We start from the raw sequence: 22,375 nt of genomic DNA on the forward strand, positions 1-22,375 counted from the left end.
ACTCGATATCCTAACATCACAGATATCACCACCATCTCCTTGCCTCTCAGTTTGCAACATTTAGTGCGATTAACGCAGTTACAACATGCCCGCCTCACTTCTCCGCAATTAACAAGGACACCAGAAACCTGATACACCATCCTCTCCTCCCTACCAGAGCAGCACAGTGGACGGAGCTCTAATAGTTAGCGCGGCACTATCCGTGTAGTTAGACTTCACACTAATGCTCCCTTTGGGTGGTCGTTAGTGGGGGAGAGGTGTTATAACCTAACAACTATGTCAAGATATAGGTGGTATGTTGGGGGGAGTTAGTCTACCGGTACAACGGGGAATATATCTTGTTTATTGGGGAGGCATTGCAACCTCAGTGTCCCCCAGTTTGTAAACAATGATGAGGTTGGTAATGGACATGTGCTTTCTTCTGGGAGGGAACAAGTCTTTTTTCGGTTAAGTGGTCTGGGAGGGGCTTTTTTTGAACTGGACACGGGGTGGGATGTGACCGTTCGATTAACTACCAGGACATTTTTAATACCTGGAGTCAGCTGCTCGTCTCGGTGTGTTTAAAATGTCCCCTAATTAGTTCAACTAATACTGTAAACGGCCTACCAAGCCACTCACTAATTTGTAAATATGAGTCTCTTTAAAACAGACAAGTTTAAAAGCCATTTAAAGCACTTAACCCGCGTAAGGGCCGAGTAATTATCGGGAATTGTTTGCCGTTATTGTGTACCTTACTTGTACCTGCGACTGTGCGAGACCTCTGTAACGAGCTTGTCTTGTTGTTACAAAGTGCCCCCTCAATACTCGTTGTGTGATAGCAGGAGCAAAGGAACCCCAAAAACCCGTACGGACCAGAAATAGCATGGTAATCTCAAACAGAATCACGAGTTAGAATAGCTGGGGGTCACAATAGCATTAGCTTGTGGTGAGAGTAATCAGGGGACAGGATTGCTAGGGGTGATAATAGGTAGACTCTAGAGGCATGTTTAGGTAAAAACTAGAAGCGTGACGTGAAGAATTTAGGGGCCACGCACAAATACCCCCCAGCTAGCGTATATACACCATGTCAGCCAGTCTGATTAGTTTACCAGGACTACAGATCCGAGCTATTTGTTAATGAGAGCTCCTCCTGTGGACTTGTTACATACAGCTACTATCCTGAGTCCTCTTCTAACTCACCATCACAGAGACAGCGAGACTAATTAATATTAGGCTCCGGGGGACAAATCCTGGTAGAAAATGCACCTTCCAGGTTATCCGTCCTAACTAGAGTTGTCACATATTCAACCGTTAAGTAGCATAATGTGCGCATAATTATAAGGGCTCGGAGGGTGTGTGAGTATCAAGGCAATGACTCCTTTTCTCTCTCTCTCTCTCTCTCTCTCTCTCTCTCTCTCTCTCTCTCTCTCTCTCTCTCTCTCTTTCTCTCTCTCTCTCTCTCTCTCTCTCTCTCTCTCTCTCTCTCTCTCACTCTCTCTCGCTCTTTCTCACTCTCTCTCTCTCCCTCATTTTTTCTCTCTCACGATCAGATAATCCTATCATGTACTTAGACTGGGTTGTCTGGATAAATTATGTCATTTGTACTTTAATAATTTATACAACATGTAATATGCGATGAGCTGATATTATTTATATATAACACTAGCAATGGCCATGGCTTCGACTGCTTATTACTTTTTGGTCGTGTCAATGAAGAGTCTATTCAATGATAACAGACAATTGGACTAAAAATATCTCTGATTTTTCGGTTTTTATCTAATCGATTGCCAATACCCCCCGTTGCGATCAGAGTTTTCCAAATCAAATTTCGCTTAGACGCCGTAAACTGCGGCCTGTGATCTTTCGATATTCGTGAGAATTACATTGTCCAATTTTCCAATAATTAAGATTGGAATAGATTCTGGAAGCTCTAATTTTTGGCAGTTCATAGATCACTTTAACGAAATACTCAATACCCCGTATTATTTCAGTTATTAGAAGCGTGACCACCAGCTTCCTTACAGCCTCCACCTCTAACAGCTCCTTTAGAAAACCCCAAATGAAATCTTTTATAGTCCATACAACCAAATGAGTAAAGCAAAATATCCTTAAATTTTGAAGCGATATGTCAAACTTTCTATTTTACTGCTTCTTCTCTGGCATTGTCTCTGTTAAGTGACCTTCTAATTCCCTCCTGCTCTGTTAAAATTTTAAACTCGGCAAGATGATGTCGAAGAGGAATGTAGTCTTCCTGACCCATCCCTCTCCTCCTTGCCCTTCATGTCCCGTATGCTACTGGAGGTCAATCCAATTTGCTGATCACGTTTAAATTTGGTTTTGTACGTCAGAATTCGTACGTTTGGAAGACAAAGCAGTTCATGTTGTCGTAGGGGACTAGCAATTATAGATGATACGTGAGAGCAATTAGAGTAATAAGTCCGGTAGGAATTACCGACTTAGATCCACTGTTTGAAGTAACAAACGGTCCCATAATCAGAATAAGCTGGTCATCAAAATCAATATTGATTTTTATTTTTTTGAAATACTGAAACGAGTCCGACAGATTTTGATAATACAGGACCCCCTATCTATCGTCTCTTCTGACAGACCACTTTTCAGGATCCCTTATCGCCGAGCAACACACTACGAAAGGAATCGCCCCACTTAAAGGCGATGGCTGCGAGTGCGGGTAAGAACGGTACAGCTACAGATAAACCCGACGCTACAGTTCAGAGGTCCGGTACACCTTCCTCCAATGACTCAGCCTCTTCCACTCCCAATAGAGTACGTAGAAATGACGCCTTGCTTGTCTTACTGTGTTGGGATCTGTTCGAGATAGATCATCCAATTACTGTTTTCTTCGGATTCAGATATTGCGGTATTTTTTTGAACCAAATTGCAATGAGTGTGATTCACACCTAACCTAATCTTGCTCCCGCTAGAAAAGATATGTTGTTAACACTATAACACTATATTAACACAAGATATTCTCAACTGATACTTATAAGACTCGGTGAACCGCAAATTTCAATCCCAAAATGGCCCAGATGTCGTTTTTCGCAAGAACAAAGGAATCATGATCATGATTTATAACACCTCTAGCAAGTGTGAAATTTGCCACCTATCAAGTTCAACAACTATGGCCAATACCTGACCTCGTATTTTCTATCACCTCTCACGCTGTGAAGATTCAATTCTGCTAAATTGTAAGAAAAACCGACTCGTGGTTCTCAAATCCGATTGTATCCTGATCGGAGTCCAAGTCTGGCGTATCCCCAATCCTGGCTGGATCTTGCGAGCTGTGTATCCCAGATAATGACAGTCTGGATAATGAGTAAGTGATTGTGAAGATCTCGCGGGTGCGAGCGACCCTAACACTCTGCCACTTGTGACGATGATCACACCATCGGAAGTGTGAATGTAACTTAATGACATTGAGCAATTCTCTCTCTGGCTCTCTCCACCTCGTGTCCTCTGATCCGATACAAAAATGATTTTCTAATTTTCACACCCCTGCGGTGCGGTAACATAATACTAATATTACACTAATGTAATAACAGTAATACAGAATTTGTTGAAGTAGGTGTCAGGAATATATCGTAAATACGGGAACTTGGCTCGCCTTTACGGGGCTTCCTATCACATTTGCACAAAATTGAGGGAATTTGGCCGGATTACGTGCGAGGTGGGATGGTAGCCCTAGCACTGATTCATCTCGCAGACGAATTTGTGTTAACACATTCGAACCACGCAGCGGCGATACCTACGTGTTTAGGAAACCCCGGGGTTTATTATATGTCCGACAAACAAGAAGTGTAAAAAGTAAAAGTTGTGAAATGAGAAGTACTCCCCCGGGGTGGTATCTTATAAACCTGTCTGTACCTCTCTCTCCAGACGCTGTGAAGTGTGCTGTGAACCTGGGTTTAATGCGTGTGTCTCTCGCGTGGTGCTGAAAACATCATCTCAACTCTTTAGACATGTTCCTCAAAGTAGTAGTATGTGACAAAACACATTTTGGGGATGGAGAGTCCAAAAAATATTACTTAATGTTGTGAGTATGTTTGCGTGTCAGTAGATTCACACGTTAACCCCTCTTATCTTTCAGCTGGTACAGGACATCAAGGCAGTGAGCTCCACTCCTCCATCCTCTACTCCCACTTCCACTGTCGCTATCGGCAAACCAAAAGCCACGTCACTAGGTGAGACTATAAGCTATATTACGTTGTTGTTAGCAACGTATATTTCACGATAACAAAACTGTCTCGTTACTTGTTAACAATGTAAGTTTTCACTTTTTCTCACTTTTTTTCGCTAAGACTTCCTTATTATCTGCCGTTAGTCGAATTAGATGATGAGAAACGTTTTCTTCGTGTCATCAGCTCTATCGCCTGTACTCAATTGACACTTTTCACGTTTCACTGCGTGTTGCGTGGTATTTATCGGAGACTTACAAGCCATTGTAAGGGTTGTGTCGCAAGCGGCCATTGTTGAGCGTTCTAGCTGTCATCATGAAGCTGTCAACGAGATCTGACTCAATGATTTGTAAGAAACTGTATCGTTCTTGTTAAATCAGATCTAAGAAGCGGACATGATTCGTGGCATTAATCTTCGCACTAGTATATCTAAAATTTTTTAAATTCTACCAATTATGTACCGATTTGAAGTCGGGATCTGAAATCACAAGGTAACCTCGCCTGCCACAGAATACACGTTAAAATTAGATTGCGTGATCTGAGCGGCCGACTCAGTCCACTATGATAGTAGTGCAATTCATTTTAAAAATCGTGAATCAGCCATTGCCAAAACAATTAGTCCGAGTCGTCAAAAATTCGGAACTTTGTAAATGTTTCAACATTTGGAAGAATAAAAGATGTTTAGTAATACTATAAGTTTTACGCCAAATATGCTCTAATGAAAACAAATCAAGTGATCGATGTTAAACGCTGCTAGATACATACCATTCAGCGAAACATTGTTTTGAACAATTGGATTCGTCATTTAAGAGGCCACCAAAAAACGCAAATCGGTTCGTTTTAATTTATAAAATTAGGACATAACATAAAGTTCTAGATTTGATTCCTTGAAAACTCCGACTTCTAGAGATTATCCCTGTAGTTGTACGCCACTTTAATTTAGCTGCAACGTTTTCAACTCTCACATAACCCCCTCGGAAACACCTCCCAATTAAACGCCCAACTTTATTGAGCTTTGTTAATTTTCAAAATTAATTTTTAATTAGAAAAACAAGAAAATTGCAGCGTGCTTGGCCCCACAACCCGACTCAAACTAAAAACACCGTCACGGCTCTAATTTTACTGCAAATTGGAAACACCGAGCCGAAAGTACAGAAAACTTTGAAAATTTGGGAAATTGTTATTTGAATATGTCTCAAACATGACATTCTTTAGAAGAGTGAAGGCTGAGATTTCTAGGAATATCAGGAATATTCTAAGAGTATCAGAGAGAGAGAGAGAGAGAGAGAGAGAGAGAGAGAGAGAGAGAGAGAGAGAGAGAGAGAGAGAGAGAGAGAGAGAGAGAGAGAGAGAGAGAGAGAGAGAGAGAGAGAGAGAGAGAGAGAGAGAGAGAGAGAGAGAGAGAGAGAGAGAGAGAGAGAGAGAGAGAGAGAGAGAGAGAGAGAGAGAGAGAGAGAGAGAGAGAGAGAGAGAGAGAGAGAGAGAGAGAGAGAGAGAGAGAGAGAGAGAGAGAGAGAGAGAGAGAGAGAGAGAGAGAGAGAGAGAGAGAGAGAGAGAGAGAGAGAGAGAGAGAGAGAGAGAGAGAGAGAGAGAGAGAGAGAGAGAGAGAGAGAGAGAGAGAGAGAGAGAGAGAGAGAGAGAGAGAGAGAGAGAGAGAGAGAGAGAGAGAGAGAGAGAGAGAGAGAGAGAGAGAGAGAGAGAGAGAGAGAGAGAGAGAGAGAGAGAGAGAGAGAGAGAGAGAGAGAGAGAGAGAGAGAGAGAGAGAGAGAGAGAGAGAGAGAGAGAGAGAGAGAGAGAGAGAGAGAGTTTTGTCTTGTTAGAGTATTGCTCATTAGAGACATATCACACCACAAATATCACACCAGACACTCTCAAATCAAATATCTCGGTTGTGCGGTCACATTTAAAACTTGTAAATTCGCCTGATTAACACGTGAAATTCGCTACCCTTTGCCGGGTTACCACTGAGATCACGTGATTAAGTTGTTAGGTCATGTGATCCTCGTGACATGTGAGGTGAAGGAGCATGGCTTATCTCTAGTGTTAATAGCATTATCATCAGGGAACATTACAATATATTTTAGGTATACGCGAATCGCAGATTTCTAAATTTGATACGGGTTATTGAATAAGAGCTTGCAATTTATTAAAAGGTGGATGACGGGGTTTTAGTAGGTGTCATTGATTAATAAGCGAGAGAGAGAGAGAGAGAGAGAGATTAATAAGCGACGAGACGTATATTTTAGAACCTCTAGACAAAACGATAACGTTTCTCATTTACCGGCATGCGGTCCTCTGGGACATTTCCAGGCGCCGCCAATCTGGAAACAGCCGCGGAAAATCACAACAATTCACTAAACTATTTGATTAATTCGTTCATTTTACCACAACACAATTTTAGACCAAACAAAATCTGCTTGAATCTTTAAAAATATCCCAGAAGATTTTATGTAAACTCCTTAACTAACCCGCTCTCCCCTCCCCAGTTCAGCCACAACCCCAGATGAAACACCCTCTCCAGCCGTTCGGCAACATTCCCTCCTCCTACCTGGTCACTCCACAGTTTGTAGGAGGAGACTTCAGCTCCCTTTCCCAGTCCGGCATGGTTCCCGGAGGTGGTCTGGGAAGTAGTCTCGTTCAGGGCGGACTCTCTGGCATGCCTAACTTCAAGGTTAGCTGATCAAACATTTATTTTACTAAGTTTATTTTTCTTGTTGAGATTCGGGAACCTTACTCAGTGACCTGGTAATTTCGGATTTGCGATTCTGAAAATCTGGCTGCTAGCAGGATAATGAGACGTATTCGGTTAAATATTTGTCATGTTTTAGATGGGGTCTAACTGCAAGCGTCTGGGAGATTATAAATCGTTACATTGTCTAGCTGGGAGGTTGAGTGGGCAGTGAGCTGGGTCTACCATTTTGTTTGAGGTCTGACATTTGTCAGGTCGAGCATTATGTGGATAGAGCTCACCCTCCTTCCTCCCGTATTTCAATTAAATTTTATAGTCCTTTATGACCACAATCTTGCTATTCACAATTCGAGTATTAGAGATGACAAATTTATCTCTTACCATAATTTGTCTTAGATGACTCCTTAAGGTTTTATCTAAGAGGGTTAGGCTGTGTCATTTTGCTTATTTTACGGTACCATGGTTATGAAAATGTCAATTAACTCGCATCCAAGGTATCGACATCTTTGAATAAATGTCAACGGAGCCAAGTTGACAAATCCTTGTCAAAAGTCAGTATTTTTGGCTCATTATGAATGATAAAATTTACTGAAAATAGTTAGTGTTTATGCCAGATAGCAGTGTTTTCGGACAAATGCAAGGTTATATCACCGAAGATACAAGGTAGGACGGGTATTTTGTCAAATTCTAAACACAGGCTATCGTTCAATCAGTCAGGCTCTGACAAATTGTGTCGCTCGGAGAATTGAAGTACTGTATTAATACTATGTTTGCAGTGTCCATCAAGCTCCCACAAATATAGACTGGTTCTGTGAAGAGTGGGTCCAGGGTATTCTTGGTATTCGCACTGCATTCTCAGTAGTTTAGCCGCTCAACTTCAAACCAATTCAATATTTTTGACAGTTTGATGCGCCCAAATGCCAACTTGGCTGAATGCCAAATTTTTAGTTCAAATTAGAAAATTATTCCAGTTTCTGGGCAAATATGTTCATATCCATCCGAGCCATTTTGGTTTAATTTTTCAAATGAAGTACTGAAGCCAAATAAGATAACAGGCGTCCTGTTCGATACCGCCTTTTTTCAAAGTGACACACTGTAACTCGATTACAATTTGTCTTTTAGAATTTGAGTAATGAGGTAAACGTCTTGACTTGGACAAAGGGAACCGTGCAAATTTCACAAGTGCATCCAATTTGACCATAATTTAGGTAGAAGATAATTGAATCGTACCGGTCCAAATTTCCCAGTACATATGTCTATAGATAATGAAACATTCTGAACAACTTCCTTTTCAGACACCATTCAGCGACGGACCCCTCAACCGATCCTCCACCAGCTTACCCAGTTCGGGAAAAACGTAAGTTATTTGTAATTTAAACCACAGTGAGTATAAATAGCGTACTACTGGAAAATATAAGGCCCTATCCGAGAGAAGGTTTGAGAGGTGTACAATTCACTAGGAGCTATCACTACAAAGCTCTTTAGCCACTCTCCCCTCCCCTCTGACGAGACAACAATAGAATACCGTACATGTCTTGCATTGTCTGACGCTGGGTCTTCTCTCCAGACAGAGGTCCCACTCTAGACAGGCTGGTTCCCACAAGGACCCTGTAACCACTGTGGTACTACTGCTCCGAGGTGCTAACAAGCTTCAGTGTGTATATTGTGAGCAGGTTCTAACTAGCCGCCGTTATGTCCAGGCGTGTACTCTTCTGATTAATATAACGTCTGCACTGTCAGACACTCAGACAGCTTCTCTTTTAAAACTGACTCAGAGTAGAGTACACTGAGCTTGAGTACACTGGGTTTTCTAAGTGCCCTCCCCTGAAAATATTACTACAGTATCTGTTCATTTCCTCAGACCTGATCTTTAATCCTTACCCCTACTCATGCTCATTTCTTCATCCTTCTCTATGATACATTCCTGTAGTGTTAACTGTCAGATACAATCATCAGTCCCCACTTCTCACCCCACATCTCACCCCACTTCTCACTCCACACCTCACTCCACACCTCACCCCACTTCTCACCCCACTTCTCACCCCACTTCTCACCCCACATCTCACCCCACACCTCACTCCATGTGTTACCCCACACCTCACCCCACATCTCACCCCACACCTCACTCCATGTGCCACCCCACACCTCACCCCACTTCTCACTCCACACGTCACCCCACACCTCACTCCACATGCCACCCCACGTGCCACCCCACGTGCCACCCCATATATTAAAACCACAAATCTCCCCCAGGTACTCGTACTGTCAGAATGGACCCAACAGTGATCTCGTCCCAACACAGTTCCCCGCAGACTGTAACCTTGGTCCTAAAATCCCCAAATCAGCTAAAGCAATACAGACTCTCCATCACGGCGAGGTGGTCTGTGCTGTTGCTATTGGTGAGAAACTGTTACTTTAATATCTTTATCACCATGAGAGACAGTTTCAGTTTTATAAATTTTTACAAAACGTTTGAAAGTAGCGAGTTAGATGTGATGTCTTTGAAAGATCTGTTTCAAAAATAATAAAAATAATAAAATTAATATTATGTTTTTTAAAGGTATGTATAATTCAATAGAAAAACTGGTACATTAGTACCAAAACTAGACAAATTTAGAAATATTATTATCGAAGTACATAAGACTAAATTGCTCTGTTTTTCAGGACATTCGTGGCCGAACAGACACGCCTACACGGGAGGTAAAGGGTGTGTGAAGGTCTGGGACATAAGCCCAAACGCTCCAGCATCCGTTAAAGAACCAGTCTACTCGATAGAATGCTTGGTAAGTCGACTGCAGCTTTGAGTGTTTGTGTGTTCGTAGCTTGTGTTTATTCGTCTGAAGGTATCCGAATGTTTCCTATTTGGTGCTTTAAGAGATGCCTAGCTAATAGTTTGCAATTATGCCGGGTCTAACTGAACAGTTCGACCCACGTGCTCATAATAAAAATACACATGGCTTTATCACGAAAGATCCTTACTCGAGTATATTAAATAACCGTCTATTTGCTGCGTTTGTAAATCCAACATTTGTATGAAGTGTTCCGGTGGTTTGTAGCATCTAACTGAACTAGTACAATATCTGCCTGAATTAGTACCCTGTTAAAAGTCTTTATTGCTCTATTAGTTGTTTAGTGTCTCTATAAACATACTTCCGTACCGTTACTGAGATAGTCTGTGTGGATCTGAATATGTGTATATTATTGAGTAAAATTCATATAACTAGGGTTTAATTATTACAAATATGTTTTGTGTGTGTGTACACAAATTATATTATGTTACACATATTATATATATTAGTTCAGACATTACACAGTAGCTAACCTGTTCCATTGTAAATACGTTGCTAAAAAATATTTGTAATTTTCACGGGGTGGCGATGTGAAGGACAGAAGGAATATTGCGAGTGGAGGGTGAGCGCTAATTTAATAAACTACTCTGGAGAATATAATGCTAATTGATAATACGATTAACTTGTCTGTGTCAATTTGCGTGTCTGTGTGCGAGCAGGTGTGGTGCCCTGACCCAATCACACTCGCCACTTAACAACCAATCTACTAATGATGTGAACTTCAGCTGAACAAACACTCGAGCTTTATGTGGGCTAATCATCTCTATGTTATAATGGTTTCAAGCGGTGAGAAATTAAGACTTTTAACGAGAGGGATCTTGTCTGTAGTTGTGATGAGTTCTTGTTACCTAATCACTCTTAATCACCTCTAATTAGCGGCTAATTGAGTTGAAGTTATCGTGAAGCTCGTGAAAAACACTTAGTGGAATGCGCATCTGACAAATAATGGAGTATAAATAACACGAAGACCCACCAAAAGGAGCCGACCTGTTTATCAAGGATATCATTTCTCCTTAGTGTTGAGTAGTTAACTATTACTGGGGTGGAATACTTAATTAGGATAATTACCACACAACTAGGGGCCAACTAAATGACCGCTACAATATTGTGGGAAATTCTGCAGTGCCAATCTAATTGTGAAGAGGAGTTTACATTCAGGATCGTTGGATGAGCTGAATTTGATGAATTCCTGGCTCTGTGAATGTTCAGGATTCCCAGGTCTACTATAGATCTCTGTGATCACTAGTTGACCACTGAGATTCTAATGTCTTGAGTAACTGTGTGTCTGGAGGTTGAGAGCGTCTGCTTTGTTGGAATTCCATGTTAGTTCAGGGTTTGTTGTGAAAGAATTTAATTGCCCTTATTTACCAAGTGAATTTATAAGGGGATAACCTTGAAAAAGTGGTGCAAACAAATTGGGTGCAGTTGAATTGTTTGAAAGACTGAACATGATTATATTTGAGAGCTTCAGATAGAACTTTAACCCTTGCGATGAATAATTTTGTTTTCTAGTTGTTCAGTACATACTTGAGTCTATACTCGTGAGGAGTTATTGTACATCACATTGAATATACGCAAACACGCATCAAATAATAGAATGAATTACTGCTCAAACAATCATTAAACATTAAGGTAAGTATTACATGATCATTATGAACTATTATGCTCAACAGTACACTTATGAAAGACCGTGCATATTTAGGATTTGTATCTCAGTAGATAATATTCGAGTATATCTCCAGATCAGCAGCAGCCTGTTCCCGCCAATTATCTCATTAGACACCAATTAACGAGTGTAGCGGTTCCCGCTAATTACCTCATTAGACACTGTTTATCCCCTTATCTCGTCATATGGTAGATATTCTGCTACCGCATTTCCTAGTAAACTGTATTAACATGTACCGCAACGAGGCTCGATACTTCATTTCACTGACCAAGAAGAAGTGCTCTATAGGATTATTCACCAGATTTTTACCTTCAATTAAATTATTGGCTCTTCACCTAATTTAACTGTCCTTAATATGACGTGAATATTGTGAAATCAATGCCACACAACACAGTTAAAACCACAGATCCTAGGGTCTTGTTCTCAAGAACAGCAGAATCGTCAGCTGAGTTCTGTGTATGATTCCAAGGGTAGAGCTCTAAATTTTAGTTCCACCTAATAATATTTCAGATTTTAGTTCCGCCTTATTTCTCATCCACCCTTTTTCCTCAGAAAGACAACTATATTCGAGTGTGTAAGTTGCTGCCGGATGGGAGGCAGTTGTTGGTGTGTGGCGAAGCTCCCACTCTTACACTCTGGGATCTCACTCAGGTACAAATATATTTATAAGATAAAACCGAGTGAATGTTTTACATATAATGTGCTTTGTTTAAATTTCAGTTTTCGCTCCAAACTTAGTCAGAACCATTCAGCAGAACTCAATTGTTACACTTTGTCCTTTATAGCGTGTTCTTTACAGCGTGTCGAATAACATTAAACTTATTTGTACTGAAACCGTGGGTTCAGTAGTTGGTAGCTAGAGTAGGTTCTCTGGCTCATATTACGGGTAAACGCTAGACCGTGTATTTAGGTTCCTCTGTATTTACATCCCTCTGGCGGGCCCAGCATGGGCGTATTCAGGATTATAGCGGCATGTTTTATCATCTAACAAAATTGCATGTTAAAAGCTTCCGCATAATTCAAAATCCACCATTGGTCCACCGAGTTAATGTCATCCGAGCCGAATGTTCTTGAATGTTTATATCTGCTAATGTTATGAGATGAAATCTACCAGTTGTACTACCAAATACCACTGGGTCAGATAACCCTCTCCAGATATAATCCCTGTACAGCAGGCAACATCGTGGTTCCTCTTAACAATATATGTGACTAAATTCTTTCAATTTCTGACCTCACACCATTCTCTAACTTTCAGGGTAAGCCAATACAGAAGGGGGAGATAAAGTCGACAGCCCCGGCGTGTTACGCTGTTGCAATATCTCCGGACAACAAAACTTGTTTTAGTTGCTGTAGTGACGGCAACATTGCTGTCTGGGACCTTCACAACCAAAAACTCATCAAGTAAGGAGGCCGTTTAGAGTACAAAAATAACCCTTTGTGTGCTGCTCTATGTTTTTAAATCTTAACGATAATTATCTGATGGAATTACGATGTTTTAACTTTTCGGGTGTTGATAATTTGCCACATGAAATAAATCGAATAAATTATAGAAGGCATGCGTGAAGGTAATTTGTCTCAAGTACCGTGTTTTCGTGGTCTCATCGAGTTTTTTTTTCAGTCAGTTCCAAGGACACACGGACGGTGCAAGTTGCACAGATATTTCTACAGATGGAACCAAACTATGGACGGGTAGGTTTCCTCCTAGGTTCATATATTTTAAGTGAAAACTGCTAGAATTCAACAAATTGAGTCGCTCCTTATGTAATCAGATCATCGTGGAATTTTGTGTAATAAGCCCTGGTCATAAGTAAGTTAAAATTTTATCAAATTATCACTGGGCTGATCATAGACTTCAATGAGAAGGTCAGACCAAAATTGTGCTGCGCTGCGGATGCAACACCCTCAACAACTAGCAAAAAGGTCTACTTATTCAAATCCATACGTAATGAAAAGACTTTTTGTTACTCCTGTTTGTTATTTTGGCGCGCGTCGCGCGCACCCAATTATTCATGAGCTGGCGGCTTCATTTGTCAAAATAGTCCTATCCTTAACCAGCAATGGGCAGCAAATATTTTGATAAGTCATAAGATGATTGGCACCAGGTAAAACTGTTAGCCTTAACAATTTTTTAACCACAGAGCCGCTCAGTAGTCGGTAACTATGTCTGTTGCTACCATATCGGTCTCGCCAAATGCAAATACGCTCGTCGATTCTTTTTCCAGCCAACAACAGAAATCGATTCGATTAATCGTGCCCGGAATGATCCACATATAAATTTGTGTCTCTGGAAAATTTCCGATATGCGGCTAACAGCCAGAGCCAACTGGCAGCATTCGGCAGCACCGTGTCAACTTTCAAAATTTAGTGATCGCTTTTGTTTAAAACACGTGTTAAACTATATCTGAATATCAATGTACTGATTTTCGCATGGATATATTTAAGTCTGGTTAACTTCGGTAACTGTTCATCATGGACTCAATGGAGCCAACTTTTTCACATGTAGCAGTTAAAAGTACCAAATTAAGAATATGTATTTGTAACATGATGACAGTAGTCAATACATTTGGACATACTAATAATTGTATTGTGTGCGGTTGTATCAGGTTGAACTAATTAATTATATTTAACAGGTGGATTGGACAATACTGTACGGTCTTGGGACTTGAGAGAGCCGACTCAGAAGTTGGAAACATACGAGTTCTCGTCTCAAATATTTTCCTTGGGATACTGTCCTAAAGAAGACTGGGTCGCAGTCGGGTAAGACTTATTAATCAGAACAATTAGCAACGGTTCCCATGCATCTGAATGGAAAGGAAATTAATGAAAGAGTTTGTGCCTTGTAGTACCTTAAACCCGGCCTCCCCTTACAACCACCTAATTTCCTCTCCCTCAGAATGGAGTCGTGCTACATAGAACTGTTCAACGTTAACACATCCATCACGGAGAAATACCAGCTCCAGAAACACGAGAGTAGCGTCCTATCCCTCAAGTTCTCTTCAGGAGGCGACTGGTTTGTAACCACCGGCAAAGATAACCAGCTCAATATGTGGACCACTCCTCACGGATACAGCATTTATCAGGTATTTACTCCGTTTTAATGTTCAGATTTTATAATAAAATTTGCTTACGAAACGAAACGAAACTCTGTATTTACTACCCCGCTACTATTATATGTGACAAAGATATTGTATGAAATATAACTAAATAATTTACACAATACGGTGCCCATGTCTGAGCGGCTCTCCTCAAAAAAACCTTCTCTCCTCATCGGAGCAGAAAGTTAAAAACAAAACACAGGTCTCATAAGATCAAAAAATACTAAATGATGCTAAAGAGATAATATCAGATTAACTGCCGCAAAAAATAGTAATAGTATACATACAATATGATTGATTTTATTGACACACCCAAAAAACCAACTGGTTTAAAACCAACAAAACAAAAAATGGATACTCGAAAAAATTATACAACAAAAGACTTCGCCTCTAGATTCTAGAAATAGCCTAACCAGGTTATAACTGATCATACAATTAATAGTTCTTACCAAAATTTTAGTTAAAAATGTTACAAATTTGCAGTCTACCAGTATTAGTCTTTTGGTTTAGGGATTGCTCATTTATGAAGTAAGCTAACCTAGGGAGGGAGAAGTTTAAAACATCAATTTTAGTCAAATATTTTACTTAATTTGTGGAAGACTTAATTTGCCATCCCTTGAATTATGTTACTATTATTAGTATGATACGCTTTATTTTGATAGGAAATTTTGGTATCGTTCTTTTCTTCATCTCTTGTACTTGTTTTCAAGAGACGACTTACAATCTTTTTGTTTTTTGCTGATTTTGGCTTTGGTAATTGATATAAATTGAATTCAATCTGATGTTACAAATGCTAACCCAATTATTTCAGTCGCTGGAGGCAGGGTCGGTTCTTGGCTGTGACATATCTGAAGATGATCGCTTCATTATAACGGGGTCAGGTGACAAAAAGGCAACCCTATACGAAGTAATCTACTGAGCCCTGACTTGGCTAGGCGCCAGTATCTTGATATCACAGAACTCCGTGACAGAGAATTAAGCAGTCCTTCGCACGTGCAGCTAGGTTAAATACCAGGCCCAACACTCGCAGTAACGCGCACCGTACATCTTGTACTTTCAGATGTGCAGTGCACAAAGATTGAGATGATGATAGACAATTTAGAGCTGACCAACCAAACAAAAAACTGACACAATATTGGCGTAAAGAAGTGTGGTATTTGATAGACTTGAGGCGTATTTCACAAAGAAGTGTGGTATTTGATAGACTAGAGGCGTATTTCTCCCATTGGCGTTTTCTGGGATTGTGCGGGGTTTGTTACTTTTAAAATTATTTCATAGTTCACGTTAACTTCATTCTTTAAAACGATGACAATTAACTTTCGTTAAAGTTGTTGAATCTCTAATAAAGGAAAAAAATAGATTGTTAAAGCTATTTATTGAGGCTAGATATTATTGATTATTATGATGCGTAATTCAGACTCGAAAATGTATGGTAAAACCCCGATTTGCCGAAACTCATGAGCATAATGGGGGCCTTGATTCCCAAACACCAGCTGATGTTTTATTTCGGGAAATGTATGACGTAAGTCAAGGCACGGTAAGTCGAGGTTTGGCCAGTTGGGGGTCAGTTATCCCCGCCAAACGCTGATTGAGGATCTTTTGGTTTAAACGGGTACCTTATTTTTTATGGAATTACGGTTAGAGTGGTTGGATTCCTTGTTGGACAGGTGAAATTAGGACTTGCCTATGGGATTTTGGGGTACTTATCTATTGTGCTGTGTATTTGATATACTTCATTTAATATATTGTGAGTGCTGTGGTGACTGATTTAAAGGCAAAACTTGAACTTAAGAAAATTGATTTTTAATAAGGAACTCCGATTCGTTTGTTTAAGTTTTGCTGAGTCATTTCGCCAAGTTTGAATTATCTTTAAGTTTAACCTTGATACTATTTAAGTAAAAGTCATGGACGATTCTCCGTCAAGTGGTGTGAAATGGTTTAAATTTTACTGTTTTTATGTAAATTATATATTTTTAGTATCACGCTATGATTATCCTCTTCTTTTTACTTTCCATCGTTACCTCTGTTACTAAATACTGAAAAAGACAAACAAAACTCTTACTTAAGTTGATAATCGAGAAACCCAAAGTCGCCTGAAATTTGAAAACTTTGTGTCCGTACTCCGTAGCTTATGAAACTTCTATAGTTTAGTCGCCTTGCTGTTTAATCTGAGTCAAATTCCTGTGCTCCAGGGATATAAAATATTCGAATCGCTTGTTGGGCCGGCCTAGTGAAGGAAGGTAATTAATTCAAACGTTATGCTTGACTTATATAATAGGCCAGGTGGCATCTTGTTGATCTAGTTCTAGCAAGAAATAATTGTATCTTTGCATTACGTGGCTGTATTGTTGAAGTTTAAGATTAATTTCATTCCGTAGAAAATCTTGTTGATGCCGTTCAAACAATAGCATTCATCTTGCTAGCTGTCAAATCGTGGTGCTAAAGAAATCATGGTTACCGTCATTATTCGATTTCATGGTTCAAAATTCCGACAGCCTAAAAACCATGGTAGCCATCTGGTTATCATCCCTTCATGGTTCATGATTGAGCGACTTGATAAAACAAAAGAAATCTCATGTGACTCATTAATAGAATAAAGATTCAACACGACAGCGACTTTGCTAGACCAATAAAAAAGTCGCGAGCATTTGTAATTTGATTCTGCTCTGTTTGCTGTTATTTCCTGAAACTGTATTGTTTAGGATCCTATCTCGCTCTAAAAATAATCACAGATTTTAAAAGGTGTAAATTAAAGAGGCCATCTGTTACAGTTACTCCACCGTTTCTAATCTTCTTGTTCATTGTTATACTGTATCAACAGCCAACTGTATGAGTATCAGCACTCAAAACATGTCAACAACATTCAAAAATGTCCCGCAATCGCTCTTAAATTTTGGGCAGTATCTAGATAGCCCGACCCCTGTCCGCGGACAACTGTCCACGAACAACTGTCCACGAACACCTGTCTACCAGATCATATTATAACTGCATAATAACAGTATCCCCTGAATCAAGCAACAGGTGTATGTGAATAGTTGATTGGTTACCAGATAATATGACCGCAAATGTTATGAAATTTAATGGTATGTATGCAGTATGGTATCTTGGATGCAATTAGTTACGACTACAGACTAGCATGGACGAAAATTAATGGACCCACGGCCTCCCTAGAGAATGCTCGAGACTTCCTATTCCAGAAAAACCTCATAAAGAGCTCCATGTCCTGTCCTGGGTGTAACGCATCTATGTCCCTGGTTCCCTGCTCGTAAGGTTGCTTAATCGTTTGACACCACCGCTGATTGGAATTCGCGTGCGATGATGTGAACCCTGCTTGATTCAGGGGATACTGTTATTATGCAGTGATATGATCTAGTAGACAGTTGTCCGTGGACAGTTGTCCGCGGACAGGGGTCGGGCTATCTAGATACTGCCAAATTTTGATTTTTTTTGTCTAGAAATTTTATGCGAAACTTGATTCCACTCTCGTTCTACTTCTAGCTTATAGTCACTTTAACTTCAGTTAACAAATTTATATCCAAATTAATCAAAAAATGGCAGAATTATGGGCAAGAGAATTATACCCACATTTCACATTTGGGAATTCGCACCAAATTTTATAGCTTTCAACCAAAAAATTGGTAAAATTTTTAAATGCGACAAACTTCACATGGAGTTTCTACATATTCTCTGTGATGCTACAGGTACAGGCCTTCACCTAACCATGTGCTTTCGCGCCACTGCGGGCGCGCTTGTTTCACAAGTCAAGAGGCGGGCGCGCGCTACTGCAAGCGCAAGGGCTCTGGATAGAGCAACTACAGGCCTACAGCTCAATGTCTGCTAAAATTCGAATTCTGATACCAAAATTAACAACATCGCCATTATCTCACCTAGCTACTATATACAATATATTATATATATATTATATATATGGGTCACCGCCGTCCTCTAATTAGCAAGGACAGTCAACAGCTAGAGCTATACTTAAATAGTTCAAGTCAATTGTTAATTGAAAATAATAATATATAATAGAATGTTGTATCAGAAATATTTATTTTTTTGATTTTGACTTATTTTAAATATTATATTCACAGGTTGACCATTGTTAATGGTCTGGCCCGGCGCGCGCTACTTCGTAGCACTAGTTGCCATCGGGAAGAAAGCGGCGCGCGCTACTTCGAAGAAAACGAGTAACATCCGTCAAGTAACGAGGGGGTGCACGATAAAAATAAACTTGCTCGGATTTTCAAAATTTTTGTACCATTGTTTTCTAAAGACTGTGAGAATTTTTTATACCTTTTTGGAATGATTAGTGAGTTTTGCCTAGGTGCCATATTTGATGGTGCGCGGCTTTTGGAGCAAAAGTAGGTGTAAAAGTGAAAAGTCGCGCGCGTAATTTGACGAAATTCGTTGATTTTTGTCGTATTATTTTGTCATATCTTCGGTTCCTAAACATGAATCATGCTGAAAATTTGTCAGAACCTTCCAATCATACTTAACTACCGAATCTAAATTAGTTGGGAGGGATTGGTCTTGATTAAGAGGTCTAAAAATAACAAAATAACTATAAATTCGTTGATAACTCAAATTATTCTGACAGTCGAAATTGCTCAAACTAATTTAGGTTTAAGTAAAACATAAATGTTTACGTAAGCTGGCCAAATTTCAACAAAATTGTTATATGGGAAGTATTATAACTTTTTGATTGTTTCCGAAATAATGTGCTGGCCGAAATCAAGCTAAAAAACCATTCAGTGGTCAGCGCGCGCGTCTTACGGTCTATGGCGCACGGTCTAGAAGAACATCCGTCAAATTCTCAGGGACCGATTTTGACCCAGTAGTGCATCGCGCTACAAGACCTACCCCATACCGTACCCGAGTCTAGTAGGTTATAGTAGAGGCTCTTATATATATATATATATATATATAATTAGGGGGTGCACCATAAAAATAAACTTGCTCGGATTTTAAAAATTTTTGTACCATTGTTTTCTAGAGACTGTGAGAATTTTCACAATACCAAATTTGTCATACCTTTTTGGAAAGATCAGTGAGTTTCGCCTAAGTGCCATATTTGATGGTGCGCGGCTTTTGGAGCAAAATTAGCTGTAAAAGTCGCGTAATTTGACCAAATTTGACCAAATTCGTTGATTTTTGTCGTATTATTTGGATATATCTTCAGTTCCTTGAATGAGATCATTCTGAAAATTGGCGACGACCTTCCAATAGGGCTTTCACAACTGTCCGAAAAATTTGGTGGATATCGGAGTTGATATAGTGATCAAAATGGGGCAAAATACGCTGCTTTTAGCTGTAACATAATGTCTGATGGTTGCATATGCTTTAAACTTTTCGGACACCTTCCTTGTAAGTCTATGAGTAAGCTTACCAATTTTTGTTGCAATCGGAGGTCGGGAAGGATACTTAATATCTATTTGTTTGAAGAAAATTGTGCTGGCCGAAATTAGCGCTAAAAAACCATCCTACAGTCGGCACGCGCGGCTCACTGTCGATGGCGCACTACCTAATATAATATAGGGACCCCAGATACATCTTACCTATTTTTGAACGTAGGTTACTACGGTATAGGTTACTATACAAAGGTTACTATACAATAAGTGTATCTTGCCATACGTTGTATGACCCGCCGCGCACGAGTGCGCGGCTCCCCTGTATCGAAAAAACGATAAAGGGTCACTAAGTGAACAGTTGACGGATGTTACTCGTCTAAATTTCTTCGAAGTAGCGCGCGCCGCTTTCTTCTCTATGGCAAGAGCTACGAAGTAGCGCGCGCCGGGTCAGATCATTAACAATGGTCAAAGTGAACAGTGAAACATGAAACAGTGAAACGTGAAACAGTGAAACATGAAACGACATGAAAATAAATGGGGGTCACGACGTGATACAAATATTAATGGACTAGCCCGGCGCGCGCTACTTCGTAGCACTCGCCTCGGGCGGGCCATTTCACATTTCGTACTATAGACTAGGCCGCGCTCAGCCTGTAATTCCGCCTATTTTCTATGATTATACACATAAATGTAATAGCCTGAGGTTCCCAGGTAAGCCATTTCGAGAAGAAAGCGGCGCGCGCTATTTCGAAGAAATTTAGACTGTAGACGAGTAACATCCGTCAACTTTATTAAATTAGTATTACTAACCTTGTTGTAGGGTCATTTTGGCATTTTCCAAAATAACTATTTTGATCATAATCTAACCCTTTATTACAACAATGAATAGAAAGGACCGAGAAGAAGGACGTGGAGAGAGGAGAATACAGAGATAAGACGAAGGGATGCGCAGAGGAGATCGCGAGAAGTGGAGCCCTAATGGCAAGGAACTCGATAGACGGTTTAGATTCTAATATAGATTGACGTTGGGTTTTATATTTTAAGTTTATATGCATGACAGTATTAGTCCAGTATTTAAGGGTAGTATTTTAGAGCATATATTTATGTACGACATTTAGTACAGCAGGGTAGTGCAGAGAGTTTTAGGGAAACAGAAAGTTTATTTCAACATCTCTGTTTTGGTTATCAAAGAGTTCAGTTTAACAACTCTGTTTTGGCTATAGGAGGATAGTTAAAGATATTGTTAAGGGCTCTTACTAATTCGCTCGCCCAAAAAATTCACGTGACTTTGGTTTTTATGGTTTTGCAGCCGTACAAGATTGTTCTAAAAGGGCCCCCAATAGTTGAAACCAACTTCAATCGATGTATTTTCGGACGCTGATTCCGAGTCACCCCAATGACATTCACATAAGGTTAAAATGCTCCCCTGACGAGATATTGGCGAAAAACTGTCTCGATCACGTGATATGACCGTATAAGGAAGTTAGTCTAATTTCTCGTTAGGGTTAGGGTTTCAGCATGTGCTTTTGTAAAAGATTGGGTTAGGGTTAGGGTTGGGATCAGATTAGAGAGTCAGAGTTTCGAATATGGAATAGTCGTTCAGGACATGGACAAGCTAGAGAATGGGTTGCAAAAGTCACGTGACAGTCGAGTGTAGAGTGATTAATCATCATCCCCAATATCTCGCCAGGGGAGCATTTTAACCCTGTGTCATGGGGGATTGGGGGAGGGGATGATTCGGTTCATATTTCGATTCAAGTTGGTTTCAACTGTTGTTTAGAACAATCTCGAAGATCAACTGTCGATTGATTTAGCACGCTCGAACTTCTAACCCTAATAATAACCCTATTTACTATTTAGTGTTTCTCTGTCATTAAGGATGTTGACCATTGTTAATGGTCTGGCCCGGCGCGCGCTACTTCGTAGCACTTGCCGTCGGGCAACATTTCGAGAAGAAAGCGGCGCGCGCTACTTCGAAGAAATTTAGACGAGTAACATCCGTCAATAAGGATGATGTTTCATTAATTAATTTTTTAAAATGTTGAATTTGAAACGAAATGAAACTTAGAACTAGCGTCTAGCTGAGAATAAGAATCGACAACTTCAAACTTATAAACTTTAAGCGGTTGTCCATTGTTAATGGACTGGTCCGGCGCGCGCTACTTCGAAGCTTCAAGCCTCGGCGTGGAATAATATTTCGAGAAGAATTAGAAAGCGGCGCGTGCTACTTTCACTTTGAAGAAATGTTGACGAGTAACATTTGTAAAATAAAGCGGTAAAAAACATTAATACACCGTGTTACTATATAATAATAAATGCGAAATGTTGAGGCAATTGCCAAACATGTTATCATAGACATAACACTGAACACAGTTAACTTGAATACATCGTTTGAAAGTTGAAAGTGTGAATAAGATTTTCATGATGGATTCACTAAAATTTGGGTTCAAATTTATGTTTGGTCCTCATCGCGGCATCGTCGTTCATTACTCTTAGTCTTACGACGTTTGCAATTACACCAGCGCTCGCGCTTTGTGCCGAGACAGCGTGAGGGCA

At 40.0% G+C, this 22,375-nt stretch overlaps 1 protein-coding gene across 4 annotated transcripts in view; it reads left to right on the plus strand.

Moving 5' to 3' along the window:
• LOC134814658 (transducin-like enhancer protein 1) overlaps positions 1 to 16,464 on the plus strand; it is a 34,519-nt gene extending 18,055 nt beyond the window's left edge. For 2 of the 4 annotated variants that reach the window (XM_063822818.1, XM_063822819.1), the window contains 12 exons: positions 2,599 to 2,763; positions 4,085 to 4,178; positions 6,659 to 6,843; positions 8,157 to 8,218; positions 9,115 to 9,260; positions 9,526 to 9,644; positions 11,929 to 12,027; positions 12,632 to 12,777; positions 12,995 to 13,065; positions 14,007 to 14,133; positions 14,270 to 14,456; positions 15,283 to 16,464. In XM_063822818.1, coding sequence (XP_063678888.1) covers positions 2,599 to 2,763; positions 4,085 to 4,178; positions 6,659 to 6,843; positions 8,157 to 8,218; positions 9,115 to 9,260; positions 9,526 to 9,644; positions 11,929 to 12,027; positions 12,632 to 12,777; positions 12,995 to 13,065; positions 14,007 to 14,133; positions 14,270 to 14,456; positions 15,283 to 15,390 — 1,509 coding nt within the window. In that variant the 3' untranslated portion in view covers positions 15,391 to 16,464. The remainder of the gene's footprint in view (positions 1 to 2,598; positions 2,764 to 4,084; positions 4,179 to 6,658; positions 6,844 to 8,156; positions 8,219 to 9,114; positions 9,261 to 9,525; positions 9,645 to 11,928; positions 12,028 to 12,631; positions 12,778 to 12,994; positions 13,066 to 14,006; positions 14,134 to 14,269; positions 14,457 to 15,282) is intronic. The other 2 variants (XM_063822821.1, XM_063822822.1) reach the window with 1 other exon arrangement.
• The last annotated feature ends 5,911 nt before the right edge of the window (positions 16,465 to 22,375 follow it).

This window comes from Bolinopsis microptera, chromosome 5 (genome assembly GCF_026151205.1).
Source record: "Bolinopsis microptera isolate Bmic1 chromosome 5, MBARI_Bmic_1.0, whole genome shotgun sequence".
Taxonomy (NCBI): Eukaryota; Metazoa; Ctenophora; class Tentaculata; order Lobata; family Bolinopsidae; genus Bolinopsis; species Bolinopsis microptera.